The sequence below is a fragment of the Dipteris shenzhenensis genome, chromosome 2 (genome assembly GCF_047967505.1).
Source record: "Dipteris shenzhenensis isolate YYH24624 ecotype China chromosome 2, Dip_SZ_1.0, whole genome shotgun sequence".
NCBI lineage: Eukaryota > Viridiplantae > Streptophyta > Polypodiopsida > Gleicheniales > Dipteridaceae > Dipteris > Dipteris shenzhenensis.
Window position 1 is genome coordinate 39,311,148 of NC_141597.1, and position 26,639 is coordinate 39,337,786.

The 26,639-nt window shown below is 42.4% G+C and overlaps 1 protein-coding gene across 1 annotated transcript; it reads left to right on the forward strand.

Annotated features, from left to right (window-relative positions):
• The first annotated feature begins 454 nt into the window (after positions 1–454).
• On the forward strand, positions 455–26,639 carry LOC147904741 (proteasome subunit alpha type-2-A). Its single transcript, XM_087395317.1, has 10 exons — positions 455–774; positions 2,980–3,044; positions 3,263–3,309; positions 3,490–3,565; positions 3,663–3,730; positions 6,972–7,041; positions 7,160–7,245; positions 25,752–25,814; positions 26,084–26,149; positions 26,258–26,639. Exons 1-10 carry the CDS (start codon positions 657–659, stop codon positions 26,304–26,306), a joined length of 708 nt encoding a protein of 235 aa, XP_087251443.1. The 5' UTR covers positions 455–656; the 3' UTR covers positions 26,307–26,639.

Sequence of the window (26,639 nt, forward strand, 5' to 3'; positions counted from 1 at the left end):
TGTTCTCTACCCTGTTAAAAAAAAGAATTTCCTTTTTTTTGGGGGGTGAACGCACCTACCCATGGTTTCATGGAGGAGCAATTGCCCAAGACGTGCGCCGTTTGGCTTGAACGAGGGTAGTCGCTCTGGTAGGTAGACGCCTTATTGTCTGAGTTGCTGTTGCACCTTGACTTGGGTGACAACCCGCGAAGGCTAGCATCACGTGTCGGCCATCCTCCAAAATGTGGTGTGCTGCCGTCCTAGTTGGCCCAATAGGAGGTATGGTCCCGGACACTGACACAAGATTTGTGTCGGTTCCATGAAGGCCGTCCACTCCATGTGCCAACTCCCCCAACCGCTACATGACTGGCTCATTCCATCTCCTCCAGACATGAGCCATCTCCTCCAGATGCTACACCAATCACACGTTGGTGCCATAAGACCAATTCTCTTTCGTCCTCCATGGGCGGGTTCTGAGCGCACCCTAACTCGTAGAGTGGAAGTTGCAAACCAGGGTTGGATAGTAAATGCATACAAGGTTTGAGGGGTGTCTTGGAGTGCAAGCATTCCTCAAGTTTTCAAGTTAAGCTTTCCAAACACTTCTTACCTTTTGAAGCACTCGCCTTTCTAAACGAGTGACCACATTTTAGGGTCCGATTTCATCGAGTATCAGAATCATGGGAGACAGCCAATACTCATTCTCCTTGACTACTTTCAGCCCCTCCGGGAAGCTCGTCCAGATTGAACATGCTTTGATGGCCGTTGGAGCCGGACAGACCTCCCTTGGCATCAAAGGTAAGACACTCTTTCAGATTTTCGTTTAGGATCTTCAAACCACATTTGACGCGGGACTTAGAACTTTAAGCACGCTCACCGGAGTAGTTTGTATTCACAGAAATATAGAACTTATTTCTTCATCTGCGTGTCTTGAAACGTGATAAAAGGCATTTACGACACGATCTGTATTATGGTGCCCATGTTTCATGTTTGACTTTAAATCAGATGTTTCCGGATGTCAGAAATTAGAGCCAGACTGTGCCTGGGGAGGTGTCCATGCTCAATTTTTACATGATGAGCTTGGCATGTTTCGGGCCATGTCTGTATATTGAATGAGTTTTTCCCCAGATCTATTTGAAGCGACAAACTTCTTTCTTAATTTATAAACTGCCGCTTACAAAGTGTCTGTCAACTGGGGTACGCTCCCTTTTTATCATTCCTTCTTTTGTACATACAGTTTGGGATTGTTGTTCCGAGCTTTGCTAATTGGGACGGCAATAGGCATGATATGCTTTAGTGTAACAAAGGCTTCACTAGCTAGTCTTTGTTAGCTGTCTTTATGGCTAGCTAGAGCTCAGAGAGTAGATAGGTTCACATTATTCTAAGGTTGTACCAAGGGTTATTAGCCATTAGTTTTGTTTTGTTTTGAGAGCCGACTTTGCTGCGTTGGGCTTGGACCCACCAGACATCTCATGGAGAACTCTTTCCCCCCACCTTATTTATTCAGCGCCACCTCAAGTGTGGACCCTTTGGCAATCAATACATCTCAAAGAGTGGAGAAGATACCAGGGCCTTGACGAACCCAGACATGCGGGACTTGCCTCCGATCCCCAGGGCCTCAGGCTCACCACGCTAAAACTCCATAAACTGGCGGGTGCTCGAACTAGAGCTGCCATACAAGTAGTGTTTTACAAGTATGACACGTGCAGCCAGTGTAGACTGCCATGAGCATTGGTAATAGAAAAATGACTGACATGAATTCCCTTTTTAATGTAAGGTTGTACACCCAACACACTGTCAGCCAGCTATGAAAGGCAGTGGGCGCACAAGTCAAGAAATTGGAGGACTCAATCTTTTTGATTTTTTGTTCAAAAAATTTACGAATGTCTTGTGACTATATTTTTTTGCAAGCTCTATAAAAATTGTCATCCAAGTGGTGGGATGGGAGGGGATATGGGAAATGGGGGAGAGGATGGTGTCAAGGTTTTTTTCGTGTCAAAATCTAGCTCTTCCTCTTTATGATTGCAACGTGTCAATCAGCCTGTTGAGGAGATTTTTAGATGCCTCATCTTATTTTTAGGAGTCCTAGTCAGAACGCTACAGGTGACACATGGCAGCTCACACAAGCCCATAAGACACCTTCCTTAAGGGCTTGAGGATAAAAAAGAGCCATCCACTCCCCTCATTTGCAGGTAACTTGTGCACTTAGCTTTGTGCACACTTGAGGACCGATGTTGCAACATAATACTGCATTGGTGTGCAATTCTTCTCTACCTCGTTTCCTCAGGATTCTTATTTCAGCACACTTTCGCTTTATTTAGCAAGCTATTCTTGGTCAAGCATGGGACTAGAAGCAGAGCGTCCCCATGCTTGTTAGACCATCATTCAGCAGCATACTGGCGCTCTGCTCAGCCTCTGCATAATCTCTCTGCTCAGCCAGCTCACCTCTTGGTTGCTCTTCATTCCCTGTCAGCTCCTCCCTGTCGCTCCATTGAGTTTGCTCTCCATTGCTCCAACTGTCTGCTCGGCCCCATCTTCACCCTCCACTCAAGCTCTCCATCTCAGCTGGGCCTCGTGTCCTCTACTTATGTCCATCTCAGGCTGCAACTGCTTCTCTCTTCTTGAAAGAGTTCTCATTTTCCTCTTCTCTGTAGACTCCATATTCCTTTCTCATATTGCTGCAAAGGGATCAGGATGCAAGTATTTCTATGAAAGTTCTCTAGCTTTCATTTGGAAAGGTGTTTGCTATGGATTTATGTGCATGTGTTAAGCTCCCTCTGTTCCTCCCCTGCCAAAATAAAAAACAAGGGAAAAATTCGTGACCCTTTTGACCTAAAAGCTTAATGGTTTTTAGGGTCTCGTCTTGTAACACATTTTGAACAAAATGACCGGTGCCGCTGAGTGCAGTCTTAGACCCTCGTAATCTAGTTGTCTGTACCTAAATGCTGTTTCGTGGAAATAAATCTGCACATTACTGATACGTATATGGGTTTGTGATTATAGCTTCAAATGGGGTGGTGGTGGCTACGGAGAAGAAATTGCCTTCAATCCTAGTTGATGAAAGCTCGGTATGTTTTCTTCCTTGTGTGCCAAAAAGTACGTCTCTTTCTCTTTTTTTACAGATTTTTGGTGATGCTTCTGACGCACACATGTATAAGACTTGCCTATTTGCAAGCTCACAACACAAATTCACCAATAAAGATGAGCTTGAATGACGATCCAACTGTCAATATCCTTATGCCAACTTTCCTATTGTTGTTATAAGCCTGTCTATTTGCCTTCGTAGGTTAAGAAGATACAGTTGCTGACGCCAAACATTGGAGTCACTTACAGGTTTCTCTCCTTCTCTCTGTGCGTCTCTCCCCTTTTTGATGTCACTTTATACAAGGATTAGAGAAAGTTGGTAAGCCTAATGTAACATATTTAAAATTGTTAGTATAGTGCAGCAGAGAGCTTGAAAGTGGCTGCAAAATGTTTGTAAAGCTTTTCAATTCGGTTTATTGCTCATGACAGTGGAATGGGACCTGATTCTCGAGTCTTGGTGCGAAAAAGCAGAAAACAAGCTCAGCAATATTACAGAGTTTACAAGGTACAGATTGGCATGGTATTTTAAATGATGCAATGATCAGTTGTTAGCTAAGCATATTTGCACCTTTATGGTGTTTGATGGAGCTTATGTATTGTAGGAGCATATTCCTGTCCTGCAGTTGGTCAGAGAAACTGCAGCAGTCATGCAGGAATTCACACAATCAGGGTGAGTTTTGCATAGACTGTTTTTTTAAAGCTATGTAGGAGTCTCCAGAGGATAGCAAGTTAACTCTCCTCAGTCTCCTTTAACATGTTATAAGAAATGTTGATGGAGGCTTGCACTTTGCACGAGTTCATGATGTTTTTACCTCCCTTTTGAATGTCTATCAAAATGAGTATTCAGATTACAGAAAGGCAGACAGTAAACATTGCCAGCTGATATATTCAGATAGAGGAGAATTAATCATCCTAGAGCCTGCTCTAAATTGTCCTGCTACTAGAATGTTTTGAACTTATATTCTTTAAAAGAATAAGAGAACATTGAAGGCATTCATGCATCGAAAGGAAAAAATTCTTGTTCTCAGGTTCATTTATATGGGCATTCCCTGCGTTGGATGCCCGATCTCAACATGACTATTCTGCTGAAATGTTGAGTGAGTTTATTGCTTCCTTAAGATGAAGAGTCACCTTGGTTCCTGTATGAATCGGGGTCCCCACTTGCTCAAAGGAATTTTATGGGAGAATGGGGTGCTGGGGCTTATAGATTTGCAAGCGCATTCTATCCAATAATACTTAATACATAGTGGCCTTAGTGTGAAAGTACCTCTATGTCAAACATTGTCTCAAAATTTGCACTTTAGCTATTGTATAGTTGACCCACAATCAATTTATAAGGTGGTGCTTGTATGGTATAATTTTTTGCCTCTAACCATGTATACTATCTTGGAATCCTCCTTGTCATCAATTATCACACAATCTCTTCCCACATTTTCACAAGTGCAGAGCTGCATTCTGTGGTTTACTTTTAGTTATTCCAAATGGATGATCTGGGACTAGTCATACTTCCCTTCCTTACCATGCCTGGAATTCAAACACTTGTAGAAGTCAGAGCTACGAAGCGATCCTATCCATTGTTTGTATCCAAAGTGTCACATGTCAAATAACAAATGAGACAAGATGTCTATAAGATGTGAGGGACCGACTTGATTCCTAAAGGCAGCCCAGAAAGCCCTCTGCTTATGGACTGCTTTAGCTCCTTAGATGCTTCTTGTTGTTATTATCTCATTTAGAAAGAAAATTTGAAGATTTGCTCATGTGCAATCAAGGTACAACAGAATTCCTAATATTTACTCAAGTAAATAATTGCAAATTCGGGAGGGCGGGAATGGATTGTCCATCAATGTCATAAAGGTGCCCCAGGAATATCTCACATGGTGAATTTTTAATATTTTGAGGGTAAGCTGTGAATTCACATAATGGGTTGCGGCCACCCTAAGAAAGAGATTAATAGCACGAATCGCACAAGAGGATGTGTTAGTAAAGGATGATGATTAGGTAGGAAAGGAAGCTTACTGACTGTTACAACCCACTTGGTACATTCTTGATACTTGAGGGTAAGCTGAATTCACATTATGATGGGTTGGCTACCCAAAGAGTTAAATAGTAACTGTCCTTTTAAGGATGATGTGGTGAGTTGTATATGACTTTGATTTTTCTCAAAAAAAATATTTTGTTTGTTTAAGAGGTGGATGATGACTTGCAAAAAGAATCACTCCAAAAGATGCCCCACCGTGTTGGAATTAAATATGTGAAAGTAGACGAAAACCAGAACATTTACTGTGTTGGGATGGACTACTTAAAAGTAGACCAAATCAGGACATTTACCGTTCCTATTACCAAAGGATGGTTATCTCTTGCTGTTTATGTAAATTCGATTTTGATTGGCCCTTGATAGACCTAAGCCTAGTTGCTAGGGTCAAGGCCAGGTGGCAGTGACAACTGGCTGCCTAGTCAGCAAATTGCAGCATTTCTGGCAAGCTTTGGGGATTCTCAAGGGCAGCACACAGTATGGACGGAGGGCAAGGGGGGCACGCTGCATACACAGCCCCAAGCTTAGTTATGGGGACTCAATAAGCAGAGGAGGGACCATGTCTGGGATATTGTCTAATTCTGTATTTTGTCCCTACCCTGGACTAGTGGTAGTACCATACTCCATTAGCCTCTCCCTCCCAACCTTAATTGCGCATTGGGCTGGCTCCCGTCTTCACCCGTATGCGTTTACACCTTGTGAGGCAAGGTTAGGGGGGAAATATTTTTCCTCTGGCAGTCATTATTGCAGCAAATGATGGGTTTACCAGCCTTCCATCATGGACCCGTCCAATAGAGCATCTCTCAGGCAAGCGTTCAGGGAGCTTGATCATCTCCTTGAGCAGAATATACTCTTTTCTGAGCAGCCCAAGCAGGACAAGAAGACAAAGGGGGATGCAACGACATTAGACCGTTTCTGGCTTCTGTTGGAACAGGAACGCCTTGAGGCGGCCGCGCATTGATCCAGACATCATGCCATCTTGGCTGTATAGGAGGTCCAATGCAAGCGAGACCGAGAGCAGATGCTTGAGCATCAGCAGTTTCTCATGGCTTGCTCACAGTTCCTCTCCTCATCCTCAGTACCCACAAACCGTGCATCAACAGGAAGTCCTTTATTTACTCCAGAGTCTTCCATCTCCGAGCATAGTTCAAAGGACTATTTTGCGTCTGCCAATCCAGGGGATCATTCAGTTTCCACATTTGCTATTTAGCAGGGGAGCAGATTGGTGTGTCTTCCACCTTTGGAGATATCTTAGACTCATCAGCATTTGCCATTGATGAGCCTCTTGGGTCCACCGCCCGAGATGTCACTTCCATAGATAATTGCATTGAAATCATCTAATTTTGAAGGGATAACACTTTTGATGTCTTTGTTTTTCTCAAAAAAAGAGAAACATCCATTTTGATGCAAAAGAATCAATCAATAGGATTTACATCAATGGCTTTGTCTTAAGCAAGTCAATAAATTAATACTTGAAGGCACCATCTTACACTTGGTCCCACTATATCTTACCCAACCAGGGTATGGGGTGTCTAAAGGTCACTCATAGGTGATCAATGCAACATGATTATTTCAAAAAAGGAGTTGTCTATTCCCCACAGTTAGTTCTCTTGGGGCTTCCACCCAAGGGGACACCCTAGATGCATCAGATAGGTGTAATCGTGAGTGTCATTCTTGTGATCTTTGAAGCTATCATAAAATGTAGTAGGTACTTAATAAGTTTATTGACCGTCCTTGCAACATAGCATATCTTTTTAGGGAAAAGATTCTTGGTCTCTATTTGATCAGAATAATCTCTTTTTACTCGATACCATTATTTCAAATTCTCCCCCTAATGCTATTAAGATTTGTATGCTTTTCATTTTGGCTTATTGTGTAGAGGAGTGAGACCTTTTGGAGTTTCTCTATTGGTTGCTGGCTATGATGATAATGGCCCACAACTATATCAGGTGATATAGGTGTTCCAACTCATTCAGCAATAAAAAGCGTAATTGTACTTTTTTGAATGTCTTGTTTTAATAAATACATGATGATTCTGAATTGACTTTTGGGAGCCATTTGAAACAGGTGGATCCATCTGGCTCTTATTTCTCATGGAAGGCATCAGCAATAGGAAAGAATGTGTCAAACGCCAAAACTTTCCTAGAGAAGAGGTCAGTTGTATTCTAGTTGGGTTTTTGATTTTATGATTATTGCCATTTATGAAAATATTGTAAGGGATCTCTCTTATTTACTTAGCTAGGACATGCAAATGGTTTGGTTTGGATAACGTACGATGTTTGTGGATGTGAAAGGAGATTTAAGGAAGTATGTGCAGTGCATGTGTGTGTGTGTTTTTTTGGGGGGCATGCGGTTTCATGTGTGCATATATGCCTAGATTCGTGTACTTTTGTGTGGTAGAGGAAACTTAGTTCTATTGAGATCGCTTTCTTCGATGCTTCTTTAAGGTATTGTTTGAACGAGTTTGGTTTCTTATCTCATTAACTTTCTGAGAGGTACATTGGTAGGAAAGAGTTGGATAATTTCACCAATTGTGTACGTGTTGTGAGAGCGTAGATTAATAACATATGGTGTCATTAGTGGCTCTTTTGATGCCCAAAAATCTCCTCCTTGAGAATCACTTAACACTTAAAAGTCCTTGCAAAGAGAGAGAGCAACCCATTGGAGGTATAACATGGGCACCTAAAGCATGCTCTACGATACCCCTCTCTAAATCCTCAGATCTAGCTTTAAATGGAGACATTTGGCTCTTTGCTTTTGTGGGAAGCTTTGACTAGATGGACTGCATGTTGACAGTATCGTTTAGGATCTTTGAGACAAGGTTGTAGTAGGGGCATATAGTGCACGGTTGGTTTTAGGCAAAAGATTCGTCTTGCGGGAGCCACATTAAAAATAGATGAGATCTCATCTTCCTTCTTGCAACTATTTTAGTGGAACTATGCTTGAGTGAAGCCATGTTTACTTGGCATCTGATCTAGTTGTAGGTTGAGTATAGTCAAGATCTTTAGGGCAGGGGTTTTTATTGGACCTTGTAGGTATGTATTGGTTTTTAGAAACCCGGTATAGCTGCTTATGCTTGGGCACTGATGACGACATAATTTTTCATAAAAGTTTTTGTTTACCTCTTTTTTCTTCTCATTTACCCTTTTATTTTGTGTAGATTTTTGGTCTTTAGAACAACCAAAAATCTAAATTTGTATGATTGGACTTATTCTAGTCTTACAAAGGTGTATATATATATGTATTGGTTGGTTTATCTTAAAGATAGATTGCATGTTGGCAGTAGAATTTAGGATACTTGTAGCCCATATTGTGGGTCTTACGCCTAGTCGTAGATTGGTTTGAGGAATCCCACATTTAAGATGTATGAGAGAGCTTCTTTCTTTTCTTGGTGGAGAATTGTTATGTTCACATTAGGACATATCCCACGTTTAAGATGTATGAGAGAGCTTCTTTCTTTTCTCGGTGGAGAATTGTTATGTTCACATTAGGACATATCATGGCTATTGTTATGGAGATTAGATTAACCTAGGGTCACGTCATGCCAAGACACCTGAGCCACCCTACGCTTGTATTATAAGCCTGAGCTTTGGTTCATTTGGGGCTTGGAAGTGGGGTCCCGTGCGAATAGTGAGCTAGGATAGAGCCTCTCTAAGCCTTTGTCTCTCTTAAGAGATCTGTGTGCATGGTATGGGGTGAATAATCTTACTTGTGCATATGCTAGTCCAATTGTGCTTGACCTCTAGCTAAGGGGTGATTCTTGCTAGGGTCTATAGTTGGGTGGTGACGCACTAGCCCATACCATGCAAGGACAATGACAGTGCCTTTCCATTGTCCACATCACTCCCACAACAATGCCACCTACTCTCTACTTTTGTTTTGTTTTTTTTTGTAGCTTAGGCTTTGGGCTACTAGATAAGAATGTAGGACTTTGAGTTCACGGGTTTTGCAACTCCTAATTAGGCAAGCAAGAACTTTCTTATGAAAACTACTACAATGTCAGCTATTGTGAGGCGTTCGAAAAGAGATAAGACACTAGCTGCCCTGCTGTCGTGCACGGATTGGTATCTGACATGTACTGGGGTACACAAGACTAGCTCAAGCAGCCTAGGGAGGCTTAGGGCTAGGCAGGCTTGATTCTCGGGTTGAGTGGCAAGGGTATGAACTAGATTTAGGTCTTCGCTATTTTTGGTGCATTGGGCCCAAGTCTATGGGAGCCGATGGGAGCAAGTCTCGTTCCTAGGTGCTAGGTCTGATTCTGGATTGGAGTCGCAGATGTGCGCCTGCATCTTAGCGTAGCCCAAGGCCTAGCAGCAGCAGATCCAAGGCCTCTAGGCGCCATCTGGTGGTATGGGATGCCAGGTTGGTCGGGATATGGAGCTCAACTCGTGGCTTGGAGGGGACATCTCCTGATTCGGGATTGCATCCCGTAGACGTAATGGTTGGGTGGTGAGCAGCCTGCTTAGAGTCCTCACGTTTGGTGTGTTCTTGTGTTTGCTTGCAGATCAAGGGTTTCAGGAGTACTGGGGTCATGTCAGTTGGTATCAGAGCCAACTCCTGAGTTAGGAATCTCTGTTACGAGTAAGTTTGGACGTGATTTTCTCTAGGTATGCGGCATATGCCTCAAATTTGAAATTCATGTTCATGCCCTACAAGTGCTTGTTGGTTTATCGTTTAGGGTTGTCGGTTGCCTGGAGTGGGATAGAGGGAAAGCGAGAGTAGAGGAGTGAATTCGTTGTGAGATGTGAAGGTCTATGAGAGAGAGAGAGAGAGAGAGAGAGAGAGAGAGAGAGAGAGAGAGAGAGAGAGAGAGAGAGAGAGGTGTAGTTAGGAGGGAACAGTGAGGACCGGAGAGGTGCGAGTGGAGCTGCTAGGCAAGGTGGGGCTGGGGCAGAACCCAAGAAATCCCACACACGGACTGGTTGTGCAGAGATCATGATGGCGTAACAGAAGGGAGTGCGCAGAGGTGCGCAGTAGGACTGGGCCGAGCTGTTTCGCACCACCTCTCCAAGTTAGTAGGGTGGGCTTTCTAAAAGCTTGAGCCACCCACCTTATAGCCTGGCGAAATTGTAGCCCTGCACTAGTTCGTTGATTGCACGCACCTGAAGACCTCTCCACACCCCTCTTTCGGATTGCGTCACCTAGTAGATGGCCGTACGTCACAGTTAGGAGCGGAAGTAGCAAGGTTCAATGATTTGTTAGCTTGGCTGATTGTTAGCTCCGAATCAGCCTATCTTCTTCTCAGCCAGCCTTTCGCTTCTTTCGTTATCTCCTACCCTCGTGGCAAGCTTCCACGCCGTTCTAGTTTCCTAGCTCCGAGGCCACCTATTAGTTCTCTTCTCTAGAGTCCTCTCTTCAGCAAATCCAATTTCGGTTATGGCCGATTTAGTTGAGCCTAGATTTCAAGAGGGTGATCAAGATATGGATTACCATGTAGGGGATGACTAGGGCCTCTATGATGATTTGATTACAAAGGCTGCCTGAAGTGAATTCACCACCGCTCTCGATGGAAAGTTTGAGCTGGTTAATGCGGATCAAATGGGGTTGACACAGCAACTCCAAGGGATTTAGGCTTCAATCACGCTCTTGACCACCATTGTTCAAGCGCTCACACATGTGGATGCTTTGGCTTTAGTGTTGGGTTCGAATATTACTCCCAATCCCTATCCCGGGGATCAAAAATCTAGGACCAAGGAGGTGGTTGACACTTGGTTACACAAGTGGCAAGTACACTTCCAGTTTCGCTCCTACCTCGATGAAAAGAAGATGCAGCTTGCAGCAGGGTATTTATCAGGGAAGGCTTTATTGTGGTGGAAGAAACTTCGACCAAAGCTTGCCACATGGATCAAATTTGAAGAGGTCTTCAAGAAAGAGTTTCTGAAGGAGGAGGACTATGACATCGTAGGCAAGCTCAAGGCCCTCGATATGTCCAAGCTGAATTTGACTTCTGAAAAAGTTTTGTTATTTGCAGGCGAGGATCATGTCACCTTGTTAGGTTTCTTTGTGGATGGTTTGCCTGACTCATATAAGCTTCAGATTAAGAATAACAAGTGTATCACTTTGCGAGGCCATGAACTATGTGCGCATCTATGATGATACCATGGCAAGCGCAAAGGGAACTACTATTGACCAACAAGGGGAAGTTCTTCCAGTCAACAACTGGTACCAGCGAGTCGAAGTCAATTGACCACGCCTCCATGAAGAACTTGACTCAGATGAAGAATGGGCGAGCCCGTTTCCTACGCACCTTGAAGTTAAAAAAGAAGGACGTCGTTTTATTTGCGAGGGCGGGGCCATGCTCAGAATGATTGTCCTAAGCGCAAGAACCGGATACAAGTGTCGGGACCAAAGCTCCATGCGGTACAAGGTACCAAAGCTAAGGGAGCTAACCAACCATCGATGACAGGTATTTCTGTAAATGTTATTTCTTGTAATTGCTCTTTAAATAATTCGTTATTTGGCCCCCATGACCTTTTCCGAGTTTATGGAGAAGTAAGGGACCGAAGAGTCTACATTCTCTTTGATCCAGGCAGCTCTCACATTTTTGTGAACTACAAACTTGTGCAGAGGATGGGGCTGTCCACGACAAGACTACATAGCTGCTTTTATGTGCTATGTCATGCACTTGGAACATGTGGACTTGTTAATCGGAATAGAGTGGTTTAAAACCCACGATATTCGGATTGGATGGAAAGATCATACACTCTTTTTTGGACAAGGATACCCAATTTTGTATTCAATGTAATAATATTCTCTCTTCTCAGGGACCTATTGTATGTGCGATGCAGCTTCGGAATATAATAAACACTTCTCATTATGATGTGTATCAGTGTGTTTTGATTCCGCTTTCTTCATTTGTTGTCTCTGTTTATAACAAAAATGATTTAAGCGTGTTTGAACACTGTGAATTGAGAACGTTGTTAGATGATTTCATGGATGTATTTCTTGCTCAACTGCCAGAAGGTTTACCTCCACAACGGGCAGTAGATCATTGCATATATTTAGTACCTTGGGGCTCAGCTTATTAGTATTTCACCTTATAGGATGAGCCAACTTGAGGAGGATGAGTTAGCTTCACAGCTACAAGATTATATGAATATGGGCAATATTCGCCCAAGTAAATCACCTTGGGGTGCACCTGTGTCCTCTTAAGAAAGAAGAAAGATGGTTTGTGGAGAATGTGTGTAGATTATAAACGATTGAATAAAGTGACAATTAAGAATAGATACCCTCTCCCTCGTTCAGATGATTTGATATACCGTTTGGCTAGAGTGAAGTACTTTACTAAGATTGATTTGCGTACGGGTTATCACGAAATTCGAATCTATGCTAAACACAGATAGAAACGTTTTTCGAACTAGGTATGGCCGCTACGAGTTTCTCGTATTACCTTTTGGTTTGATGAATGCTCCTACTACCTTCCAACAAATGATGAACGATTTGTTACGAGATTATTTGGGCAAATTCGTTGTTGTGTTATGACATCTTAGTATATGGCCGAACGCTAGAGGATCACTTTGGACACCTCCGGATTGTCTTAGTTATTCTAAGACATCATAAGCTCTATGCTAGGATGAGTAAATGTGACTTCTTTATGAAGGAGATCATTTACTTAGGGGACAAGATTTCTTCTGAAGGTATTAGCATTGATGTAGATTGTATCTAGAAGGTTTTGGAATGGCCCGTCCCTTAGACAATGAAACAACTTCGTTCTGTCCTAGGATTTACGGTTTTCTACGGAAGTCTGTGTGTGATTATTCACATGTCATGGCACCCTTGACCAACATATTGAAAGGTCGCAGACGCAGGTCTACCCAGCTGATCTCTTGGAATGATGCATTGAACAAGGCTTTTGAAACCTTGAAGCTAAATATCAAGGAAGCTCCTGTTCTTGCATTACCTGATCCTACCCAGCCTTATGTTTTAGAGGTTGATGTGAGTGCTTTTGCGATTGGGGCAACTTTATTCCAAGAGGGCAGACTTGTCGCTTTTGAGAGTAAGAAGCTAGACGACACCTAATATCGTTGGCCCACACTAGAATAAGAACTATATGCAGTTGTGTATGCTTTAAAGGTTTGGAGACACTACTTGTATGGTTTGAAGTTTCTTGTATTGACAGATCATCAGTCAATCAAGTATGTGTGTGATGGGTTGGAACTGAGGGGAAGAAAGGCTAGATGGGCAGAGTTAATGCAAGATTTTGATTTTGAAATATGTTATCGAAAGGGTTGCATGAATAGTCTAGCGGATGCCTTAAGTCGAGTCAAGTTTGTAAATGCTATATCATTTACAAAAATATCCTCAGAGCTATTTCAATCCTTGAGGGAGCTTTGTGCAGCTGCTAGTCTTGTTGGTAGAAAGTCTAGGATGGGAGCTCCATGGTTGACCAGGACTCAGGGATTGTGCCACCTACGGTATAGGCGGCGGGGGGTCAGTGGATGATTTGTGTGCCAGATGTTTCGGATCTTTGATTCAAGATTCTTTGGGAGTGTCATGATGCTCCTAGTGCTAGACATCCAAGATACATCAGACTTTGTGTCTTGTGAAACATACCTTTTATTGGCCTAAGATACGTGCCTTTATTAAAAGCTATGTGGTAGGTTGTCGGGTTTGTCAGGTTACTAAGGCAGAATGCCTTAGAAGCACGGGTTTATTACAGCCATTGCAAATTTGGGGTCATAAATGGGAAAGTATTCCCATGGATTTTATTACCGGTTTGCCTAGAACACGCAAGGGTCATGACTCCATTTGGGTCATAGTTGACCGCTTAACAAAGATGGCTAGATTTATCTACTAGATCGACCGTATCAATTGTTTAGTTGGCTCACGAGTTTGTGGACCAATTGTTTAAGCTATATGGTTTGCCTTCTGACATAGTCAGCGACAGGGACTCTAAGTTTACAAATAACTTCTGGACACTTGTTTTTTAGAAGTTGGAAACTACCCTAAGTATGAGTTTCTCAGATCATGCACAATCTGATGGCAGTACAGAGAAGGTCAACCAATTGGTTGAAGATATCCTTTGGGCATATGTTTCTAAGAGACAGTCTTCATGAGAAGATTACCTCTCCATGATAGAATTTGCTTATAACAATGCATTCAAGTACTGGTTACAGTCCTTTTATGCTTATGTATGTGTTTCAACCTAAGTCACTAGTTATGGTTGGGTTCAAGGGAATTCAAAATGATGCTGCAAGGACATTCTTGCAAGACATGCAAGAAATGTTGCAGTTTTCAAAGGAGTCTATTAGAAGTGCCCAAGATCGGGACAGATTTTATGCTAATAGACATCGTCGTTCACCCAAAGAGTACTCTAAAGGAACGATTGTATATTTACGTATTTCCAAGGAATCCAAGAGCCTAAGTATTGGTTTGGTTTCGAAATTATCCCCCAGATACTGTGGTCCCTTTAACATTATTAAAAGAATTGAACGAGTGGCATATAAATTAGAATTGCCTCTTGATGTTAAAGTACATCCAGTGTTTCATGCCAGTAGATTGAAAGAGTTACTGGGTGCAGTGTTTCTTCTCAAGAAATAGTAGAAGTTACAGATCTGACTTAGACGGATTCATAATAGAACTATCACGGAATACAAGATCAAGTGGAAGGATCGTGTTGTCATCCCCTTATGAGGATTTCCACAGTGCAAAGAGTAGGAGTTTGCAGGTATGATGGATGAACCATATTTTCCCAAGAATGGAGCAATGGCACAACACATTTGGAGAGAGATTGCAGAGCCTCTTACCAAAAGCCAGCATGAGGGTCTGTTTACATGGTGGAAGGAGCCTTCTTTGCTTTTGTAGCCCTTGAGATGGCAACCAGACATGAGTCCTTGGTGTGAGATGCAGTCACGGACATTGACTCCAAAGCACATCCCTTGCTAGGGGCTGTCCACTTTTGGGGCCTCCCCTATGGTCCTACTATAGACCTAGGTGGTAGCAGCCTGGCACATTTGGGTTGCTATTGCAGCCTGGTTACTTCCCTAACAAGATTGACTAGTGCATCTTGGAAGCAAGGGGCTGGGACAGACATTGACTCCAAAGCACTTCCCTCGCTAGGGGTTGTCCACGTTTTGGGCCCTCCCGGGACTATGGTCCTACTACAAACATAGGTGGTAGCAGCTTGGCACATTTGGATTGCCATTGCAACCTATTTACTTCCTTAACAGGATTGACCAGTGTTTGAGCATGATTGTTAGATCTAGGGTTAAAGCTAGCATCTGGTTGGGTCTAGCATCTAGGGGCAATCAAACCCAGGGGTTGGTTGAGACTAGGCTAACCCACTATTGGTTTTGGCTGAGGGTTTGCATAGTCTAACTTGGGTTAAGAAATAACCTAATGTTGAGAGTGGAGCTCGCAAGAAGTGTGGCTTGATGGAGAAGCAAGGCTATTTAAGGCACAACTCCTAGTAGGATGCTAAAGATAGAGGAGCGAGGCTTATATATATACAAGCCACGGCCTCAGTCATGGGGACATGATGAGGTCAGTGAAACCAATGACGGTTCTTTTTTGTAACAAAATAGATAGAAAAATTAGAAATCTTCGTGATAGAAATAATCAAATGCAAACTTGGCCAAGTGGTCTTCTAGGGCACTAGGCAGCCACACGCCCCTCCTCCTTTATCTTAAACACTTGCTTTCTGTACAGAGATTCTTGTTTTTCTTTGGCATTTCTTGCACTTTAAGAGTATTGGGCAGCCATAGACCCTTCTTTTTCTTGGCATTTCTTGATCTTTAAGAGCATTGGGCAGCCATAGGCCCTTCTTTGTGGTTTAGGGGATTGATTTTTCCATCTAGGCATTTTCCATGCCATTGCTATGCAATAATCCTCTTACTATGGTCAACCCAGAGTCCTTTCGATGTGGTGCCATTCTCGATCATATCAATATTCTTGGTCCAAACTCCTTGGAATGACAAAGCTCTTGACATCTCTATTTCTAAGAACCAACATAATGTCTGTAGATACACTCAGAGAAGTTTCCCATCCAGTTCTTATATGTCCTTTCTTGGCAAATCCATGCCCCTTTCATTGCTTCTTCTTTGACTTTCACAAGCCATACTAGAGAAATAATTGCTTCTTCCAAGGGCTCTGTATTACCCTCGGCTTCTTTGGCTGCAACTACATCTTTAAATTCGAATAAAAAGGAAGCCATAAATCGCATAGCCAATATTTGGGCGGCATAAGCTGCTCAAACCCATAAATTGGATATAATAACTGTGAGATTCTTTTGTCCTGGTACTATGTATACAAAAGTTTGATGCGACCAAACAAATAGTCCATAGCCTTGACCACACAAGTCATAGAAAACTGGTTTCATAATAGAGAGTGTATCACTCGTGTACAATAACTTGGAATCCTCCAAAACTGAAATATAACTCGGAATAACTAGCTTGTCCCATCAAGGAATACTTTCGGACCACATATGCATGTATAAGCAATCTTGTGTGCATGGCTTTTGATTCTTGAAACAATCAAGGAAACAACACACTTCTTTCCTTGTAATAAGATACTAGGGTTAGATCTTTAAATTAGAACTAGTACTTAACCCGCGCATTGCTGCGGCATGTAAAAGACATAAACTCCAATTGTTCTGTCACTCACCTCCAACAATTGATCACATGAGGAGAGTAAACTTGATTTCATATTGTGATCAAACACAATTGTCGAATTTTGGAGTTAAGCCTTTGGGAGTTATTATAAATGAATCCTTATAAACAATTACAATTCATGCCCATTTCAGAGTAGGTCAATCATGGCATTGATGCCTACCTTCTCATCCTCATTATGACTGGTATCTCTCTCTCTCTCTCTCTCTCTCTCTCTCTCTCTCATCAGCATTGTGACTGGTACCTCTCTCCCGCTCCCTCTCTCCCTCTCTCCCTGTGTGTGTCCCTCCCTCCCTCCCTCCCCCCCTCTCTCTCTCTCTCTCTCTCTCTCTCCCTCTCTCCCTCTCTGTGTGTGTGTGTGTCTCTCTCTCTCTCTCTCTCTCTCTCTCTCTCTCTCTCTCTCCCTCCCCCCCTGATGGGAACAAAGAGCGGAAGCAAGAGGGAGAGCGAGAGTGGAAGGAGAGAGCACAAGTTTTGTGGGAAGCAAAAAGTCTCTTGTGTGACTTCCCTTATTGCCTTTTATACAAAGAATAGATAAGGTGATGACGTGGCATTATAAGTACCACTTATACAAGGGATAGCACATTGTGCCTTTATCCCCAACAATCTCCCACTTAAAGGCAATGTGTCCAAAAAGAGGAAGAAGTGTATATAAAAACATATACACAAAATACAAGAGAATCTCAACATGAGAAACTCAGCCAACACCCATCTGTACTCTACAATGTGCAAAGCGTTGCGGGTTAAGACTCTTGGTCAAAAGATCTGCAAGATTGTCATGAGTGTGCACTTTGACAAGCCGAATGCGCTTATCCTCAAGTACCTGTCTGATTAAATGATATTTCACCTCAATGTGTTTCGTTTTGGCATGAAACACAGGATTCCGTGCTAGTTGAATAGCACTCTGACTATCACAATGCAAAATAGGAACCTCTCCTGATAAACCAATATCTCCCACTAGACGAGATAACCATATGGATTCTTTGCACGCCTCTGTGGCTGCAACATATTCTGCCTCTGTGGTAGATAAAGCAATGCATTTTTGCAGCCGAGAGATCCATGAAATAGCACCACCACCTAAGGTGAAAACATATCCTGTAGTAGACTTTCTTTGGTCTACACATCTTGCAAAATCTGAGTCTGTGAACCCATGAAGAACCAAGTCTTTCTTCCCAAAGCAAATGCACACATGCATTGTGCCTTTAAGATATCTCATGATACCTTTCACGGCTTCCCAATGCTTCTTGCCAGGTGTTGCCATGTATCTACTGACAACTCCCACTGCAAAGGCAATATCTGGACGTGTAGCCACCATTGCATACATGAGACTACCGACCGCGGATGCATAAGGAATCTTGGCCATTTCAGCCCTCTCATCATCTGACTGTGGGCTGTCTTTTTGACTGAGTTTCACATATGGAGGTAATGGAGTATTAAGAATCTTTCCTCCCTCCATATTGAAACGCTGCAAAACCTTGCCAATGTATTCCTTCTGAGACAAATAGAGCAATTTTTGATTTCTGTCCCGTATGATACGCATCCCTAAGATGTGATTTGCATCACCAAGATCCTTCATATCAAAGGTCTTATGCAATCCCATTTTCAGTGCATCAATCTCATACCGAGATTTGCCTGCAATAAGCATGTCATCAACATAAATGATGAGCAAAATAAGGCTACCATCCTTTGCTTTCTTGGTATAGAGACAGTGATCAACATCACTTCTCCTAAACCCCTGAGATTGCATGAAAGTATGGAATTTGAAGTACCACTCCCTTGGAGCCTGCTTCAACCCATATAAGCTCTTTTTCAGCTTGCATACCAACTTTTCTTTGCCTTCACTGACAAACCCTTCTGGCTGTACCATAAAAATTTCCTCATGAAGATCACCATGAAGAAACGCAGTTTTGACATCCATCTGGCACAAGTCCATGTCCTCATGTGCAACCAATGCCAAAACAGCCCTCAATGTTGTCATTTTCACCACAGGGGAAAAGATTTCATCAAAGTCAATGCCCTTCTATTGCTTGAACCCCTTGGCAACCAATCTTGCCTTGTATTTGTTCTCAGCATTAGGAGTGACCTTGATCTTATAGACCCATTTGCATGGTAAGGCATTCTTTCCAGTTGGTAGTTTCACCAAATCCCATGTCTTATTTTTGATAAGAGAATCCATTTCTGAATGCATGGCCTTCTCCCACTTTCTCTTATCATGCCTTCTCATTACTTCCTGATAGCATGAAGGCTCACCACAAACTGTCAACATGACAAAATCAGCCACATAGTTCTGTCCTGGAACAAACCTATCAGGAGGTTTGGATACTCTGGTGGATCTCCTTACCCAAACATCCTGATTGGCTGGCTGTTCAGCCTGCATATCAGCCATATTATGTGGTTGTACCACCTCTTCTGGCTGTGCTACATCACCAAGGTGTGGCTCTATCTGTGGCATATCAAAGGCAATTTGATTAGGCTGATTCTCAGCCTCTATTCCCTGTGCATTAGGACATTTGCAGCAGCACCTTGCTGCATATTATTGGGCATATTTTGCTGTCTATTCACAATGATTTCTTCAAAGACAACCTTCTTATTTTCTGATTTTTGTGAGGGCTGCCTGTGCATGCTTTCCTCATGAAAAATCACGTCATTGCTGCATATAATCTTCCTTCCAACGGGATCCCACAATCTATACCCCATTTCACCACTATCACCATATCCAATAAAGATGCATCTATTTGACATTGGTTGGAGTTTGTTGCGCTGATCTTTTCGTACGTGCACATACGCATCACAGCCAAACACTCTCAAGTGTTTATATGAGGGTGGCTTGCCATACCACTGTTCCTCAGATACTTTACCATCCAACCGCTTATTTGGTGACCTATTGATGACATGAATGGCTGTTTGAACAGCCTCTGCCCAAAAACCATAGGGTAAGGCAGCATGAGACAGCATACTACGGACTCTATCTTGAATAGTCCGATTTGTTCGCTCTGCAACTCCATTCTGTTGAGGATTATGAGGGCTTGTGAATTCCCTCTTTATCCCCTTTTTGTCACAAAATTCCTGAAATATTTTGGAGACATATTCTCCTCCATTATCAGAGCGTAAGCATTTCAACTTTTTTCCTGTCTGATTTTCAACCAAGGCAACAAACTTTTGAAATGTATTAAAAACTTCATCCTTCCTCTTGATGAAATAGACCCACACTTTCCTTGTGGCATCATCTATAATGTAACAAAGTATTCATGACCACCCATAGACAACTGAGGCATTTGACATACATCACTATGTACCAAATCTAAGGGTGTCACTCTTCGTTGCAATGTCACTTTATGTGGTGACTGTGAATGCTTACCAAAAATGCAATGCTCACAATGCTTAAATTCTGAAAATTTCAGAGACGGTAAATAACCCAATTGAGACAGTGCTTGCATTCCTTTAACACTCATGTGTCCTAACCGGCCATGCCACAATGAAAGCTTTGGCACCTCAGTTACGGCAACCACATGATTCTTTACATCAGAAACATGCAAAGCATACAAAGTATCACACTTATACCCCTTTGCAATGACTCTGGCTCCCTTGGTTATCTTCCACCTACTATCACCAAACACAGTGTAGTAGCCTTGATCATCTAAGTGACCAGTACTAACCAAGTTCTTTTTAAGCTTTGGCACATGCCTAACATCATGTAGCATAAAATGTGTGCCATCAGCAAATACAAGTTTCACATCTCCAATCCCTTCAATAGAGCATGCATAATTGTTTCCAAGATGCACAACACCCTGTGAACCACCATTATATGAGCAAAACCACTCCCTGTGTGGTGTCACATGGAAAGAAGCACCCGAATCAATGATCCAAGTGGTCATATCACTATCATCATCAGTGATCAAAGCATGTGCATCAAGTGATGAAACAAAAAGAATGTCATCCTCACACTCTCATGAGTGACTGCATTTATCTCTTCAAACTTCACACCACTGTTACTGCTCTCTGCATGTTGCTTGCCTTTATCTTTTTTGGTATCCTGATTGTTGTTGCTGCCCTTCTTTTGCTCCTTTTTCCACTTAAAGCAATCTTTCTTCATGTGCCCCTTCTTTCCACAATGAAAGCACTCAATGTCCTTCTTAGGACGTGACTTACTGCGGGATTTGTTCCTTTGGCTGTCATTACCTCTATGCTGAGGTTAAGGGCAGTGGAAGACTTGAAGCATTATTCTTCCTATTCATCTCCTCCATGAGGAGCTGGCTCTCAACATCTGCATACACAAGAATTAAGCTGTCCTGAAAATATCCCAACTCTCAGGAAGAGTGCAAAGCAAGAAAGTTGCTTTAAACTCATCATCAATGTTGAATTTCTGATTTGCTAACTGCTTGATGATAGAGTTAAACTCATTTAGGTGCACACTCATAGTCATGCCCTCCTTCATCCTGAGATCCATGAGCTTGTTATGCCAATAAACCTTGCTTGCTGCACTTTGTTGAGCATACAAATCTTCCAACCTTCTCCACATATCCCATGCAGTGTCCTCATTCTCAACATTGAACAAGAGCACATCTGAAATAGAAAGCATAATTGTGGAACGTGCCAATTCATCAACACTTTCCCATTCATCATCAGACATATTATTTGGCTTTACCCCCTTTTCCTTGATAGGACGGGCTTGGTGCTTTTGAAGAAGCACATTGTAGCCCTGCTTTTGCCAAATGGCAAAGTTGTGTGCTCCTTCTAACTTCTTAATGTTAAGAAGTGAACCACCTTCACTCCCACTTGAAGCCATGTGTGAGCAAATAAAAAACAGCAAAAGCCAAATAAAATAGCAACTACACATTGAGTAGGTTGAGCATAAGCCCCATAGAGGCAACTTAGATTTCTTGCAGCCAATATACCTTCCACCTTTGAATGAATGCATAAATAGTCCCAAAACTGTAATAAATTTCCTGCACCACTATGACTCCAAAACTGAGTCAAATATGCCTGCAAGACTGAGTGCAACTCACTCAAAAATCTGTCCCAACTTGTGACAGAGATAGAGGCATCCAAAACTCAGAGAAACTGTCCCAAAATGACAATCAAAACAGTCATAAAACTGCAGCAAACAGTATTCTTGTTTTTCTCAACATAAAAGCATCCAAATTGACATCCAAGATACTATTCCAGTGTCACAAAGAGTTGCTGAGCAGTTGTGCACCAAAAGCCCCAATTTTTTAGGTCAAAAGTCAAACTTTGACCACCACAAATGTGCACAATCCAAGCATAAAGCAAATCAGCGCCACTTTTGCAACAATGTCAATGCATCCAAGTGCTCCAAGCACTGTTTCACAAAGGCATAACCTCTGGCATCGAACTCGAGGAATATTCTTGGAATATTTTAAATTCTTTGAGATTCCCCCTTCCAATGTGTAAAATTGCAAAAGCCCCAAATTTCTCTGCCTTATCCACTGCCACGTGATGTACAGATCGAAAGCTCCTTGTGCAAGACTGCAAAATGGCATATGACCAGTCCCGCAAAGTGCCCAAGCAACAGCCTCAAATCAGCCTATCCACAGCTAATGTCCACAAGGCGTACTTCTCGTTCTTGGAGGTCTACCACCGGTGCCAAGCCTGCAAGTCCACCGCCCATGATCAAGATTTCGGCCTCCAATTGGCTCAAATCCATGCCACTCTCTGATTTCATGAGGGAAGCTTAGCTGTGCATGCAAAAAAAGAGCAGCTCCCAAGGTTGAAGGAGCACGAATTTGATCAAATCCATATGCGCCAATGCTCCGCCTAGGCTGTCATCCAAAGTTCTTATAATCTCTCGCGCAATGTATAAGCTGTTGGTCGAAAAAAAAATGCACCATTTCTCTTGTAATTTGCGCATGAGCTACTTCCAAGCATCAGTGGTACTGAAGGTCTAGCAGGAGCCGCAATGAGCTTGCTTTTTCCTTCGTATTAATGACTGCTTCCCTCTCGGCGAAGAAGGCCTCTCAAAAGCGAGCGAAGGATTAACGCCTCGCCAGATAAAGTCTATGCAGGTTCGTTGGAGCTCCTCTCCTTCAGCATCATCAGGATCGTAGCCTTGGTTCTACGCCTTCGATTGCCCACGTGAAAAATGCATTTTGAGTTTCGCCGAGTCGAAGGCCACAAGCTTCTCAAGCTACCTGGAAAGCTGGAGTACTTCTTAGATTTTCCCCACAGATCTGAGTCCTGACGAGCGATGGGAACCCCTCTTCACCAATCGGTCTACATGTTGATCGTCGACGTATTTTTGGAAGAAACCCACGTCTGTCCAAGAGGGCGTTTGGGCATCACGTTCGAGGGCTGACCCAGCTAAAAGTCATGCTAGCAAATCACGCAGCGATATGGGGAGAGCGACTCGTCTGATGGCTCTGATACCAGTTGATGGGAACAAAGAGCGGAAGCAAGAGGGAGAGCGAGAGTGGAAGGAGAGAGCACAAGTTTTGTGGGAAGCAAAAAGTCTCTTGTGTGACTTCCCTTATTGCCTTTTATACAAAGCATAGATAAGGTGATGACGTGGCATTATAAGTACCACTTATACAAGGGATAGCACATTGTGCCTTTATCCCCAACACCCCCTTCTCATTTCCCTTTGAATCTTGCTTCACCCTCCAAACTTTGAGAGTTTCCCTCTTTCAATCTAAATGCTTCTTGTACGTGCTTCTCTCTCTCTCTCTCTCTCTCTCTCTATATATATATATATATATATATATATATATATATATATATCTATCTATCTATCTATCTATCTATATATTTGGCGACTCGCTAATAGCCTAGTTGTAACGTTTCTTGCAGAGTCCGCATAATCAAAAAATGCTAGACCCTCTAGAATAAATTGTTGAATCCTAGCCAAGGTGTCTAGCACAATGTACATATATACTTGAAGACCAAGCTAGACGAAATTCGATGTGAGTCGACCTTTGTAAAACTCCATTTTCAAAGTTCCTTGGACTGTTGTGTCTGGTCTGATTGTATCAAATTCCAAGGCATAGAATAGGCCCACCACATCGTCTTGTCCATCTTAGCCATCATTTCTTGGACATATCCATATTCATGTCAACTCCAGTCGTAGTGGAATAGAAATCTATCCTCTTTTCCAACTTTGTGGTCTGACCCGTGGACAAAAGGGTCCTCTTTGCCCTCTTGCAATATGGTTTGAGCCTTCTTAGAGTTCTTGTCTATTCTCTTGAACTCTTGCATGAAGTGGTTTACCATTCATATATCAAAATACTCACCTTAAACATATCCATATTCATGTCAACTCCAGTAATAGTGGAATAGAAATCTATCCTCTCATACAATGATCCAACTCTATGGTTTGAGCTGTGGACAGAAGTCCTCTTTGCTCTCTTGCAATATGGTCTGAGCCTTCTTAGAGTTCGTGTCTATTCACTTGAACTCTTGCGCGAAGTGGTTCACCATTCAGATATCAAAATACTCACTGCCAGGATGCGTATCACGGGCAGTCGACTTGATCTCATAGATACCCTCCTCAATTGTTAGAAGGGAGACATCAGAGAAGTTGACTCATAGATGCCCTCCTCAATTGTCGGGAGGGAGACATCAGAGGTATCGCCACTCAAATAAAAATAATAATTATTGTCAAGCCCATAGGTAATAGTGGCGACTGTAGGTATGATTCTCATCACATTCAAGCATGTGATCATGCCAATGTCCTAATTTCATTCTCAAAACACAAAACCTATCTACGTTAGAGTTTGACAGCTTCCCACATTACAGCATGACAGAGCTTATTGGATTAAAAATATTGTTCTCTAATGATAGAGTTTCTCGGATTTAAAGTATTGTTGTTTAATGAAGTTGCAATAAACTTTCAAAACTGAAAATATTGATGTTTAATGAAGGTGCAATAAACTTTCCAAACGCACAAAGCATGCCTCCCCCAACGTGTCAATGACCAGAGCTTTGAAAACTCACCCATTAACACAACCCCTCTAAATTGGTAGCTGGTGGCCACCATATCCGAGCAAACAAACTTTGAAGCTTTCTTCTCCCCCAAGTACTCATGCAAAGACTTGCCCTTTAACTTTTATGACATAACTTGCACATGCTTGCAAACTCTGGTTTTTACTCGGCATGTTGCTGTTTACCTATCATGGTAGAGCTTTCACTTTCTCGCAAGCTTGCTATCTCTTTCCTAATTTTTTGTCTCTCATATGCAAGCAAGGTGCGCAATGCACAATGCAACCTATGACACAATTACCTTCCATCATCACACTATCCATTCTTTTTGTGTGGTTGCTGGTAATTATGGACCATGGCAAGAAATCTCTCTTAATCCAAATACCTATATCGGTAACACGAACGGGAAACTCGGATGGTACTTTTGAATAGCCAGCAAATTGCAAACAATGCCCTTTGTTGGAAGCTGACTTCTTCCACTATGTCCTACATCCACGATCAAAAGGCAAGCGGACCCTAAAAGGTTGCATTATCACTCACGATTATCTTGGGAGCACTGTGGAAAATGTTGTTGACTGAACTACGATCATGGGCTTCTAAGTTGTCATGAGGCCCTGGTATGATCTTGAAAGGCCAGAGCTTAATGTCACTTTGGACATACAAAAAATCTTTGACCAATCAGCCTCTTGACATCTGCAGATGATGGTTGGAGGGGGTTTTGGCAAGGAGGCAGTCCTGATAGTGGAGAGAAGAGGGGCAATCTAGCTACTATGAGGGGGAAAGAAGAGGGATAAAGTGTATGAAGATGGAGTTGTGTACTTGCCTGCTAACAACTCCTTGCCTACTACCTTTTGTCTTCCTATTATATGCTTTGACTCCTTGTCATCCGTATTTTTACACCATCTTAGAGAAGTATTGCATTCTCTCGACTCACTTTGCCCTTGTCCTCGTCCGGATTTGGACTGTGCGTCACATTTTATAAGCAGAATACTTTTTGATTGAAACATCTTAACGGAGTTTTATGGATTACGCAATGAAGTGAAGGTTATTTGCCCTGGAAAATTCAAGTCGCCAATATTACTGCATGCAAATTCTGCTTTACATCTTTCAAATTTTTACAGATACACAGATGACATGGAGCTCGAGGATGCTGTTCATACTGCTATTTTGACCTTGAAAGAAGGGTATGCTTTATTTTCATATTCGGGCAGAAAAATTAATGATTACTGTATGCTGCCGGAATGAAAGACAGTAGAGAACTTAGATGCCTTTGCATCTGAGCGTGCAGTCGAAATGCTAGCAGAGTTTTAATTTAAGTTGCCAGAGTCTGCATGGGTAAATGTTAGGGATAATTATCACGCTAAAAAACAACAATCCCATGTTTATAAAGTGTCAAAGGGTGAGTTGAATTATGAATATGTGAAATAATTTTAAGCTTTTATTTGTCTTGCAGTTTTGAGGGCCAAATATCTGGAAAGAATATTGAGATTGGCGTTGTTGGATCTGATAGGATTTTCAGGTTAGTAAACTTGGAATTTGGCAGGTTCTGCTCGGTATGTGTTTTTGCGTGTTCTGTTTGTGGGTTCTACTTGGTCTTTTATGAAGTAAGTGCATTTTGAATCTGCAGAGTATTGACTCCAGCTGAGATAGACGATTATCTAGCTGAAGTGGAATAAGGCACTGTTGTCAGTTCATCTTTTGGTTCCCAGTGCTTTCCTGCACCGGTGTGCATGCAGTTGCTTTTCAGCAGACATATTTTGTTATGCACGTCTTCAAGAGGACTTTCCTCAATTTCTTGTTAGTAAACATTATGAGAACTTGGCATGATGGCAGAGGTTACATAGGCCACATCAGTTCAGAGGCTGGAACAAAGAGACTTTGACACGGTGTGTCCTTAAAGTTGGGGGTGACACGGGAGGAACATCCCCCCATCCAACCTTCCTCCTTACATGACATAATGGGGACATTTGTTTTTGGGACTGCAAAGACTTAATATTTCATTTTCAGAA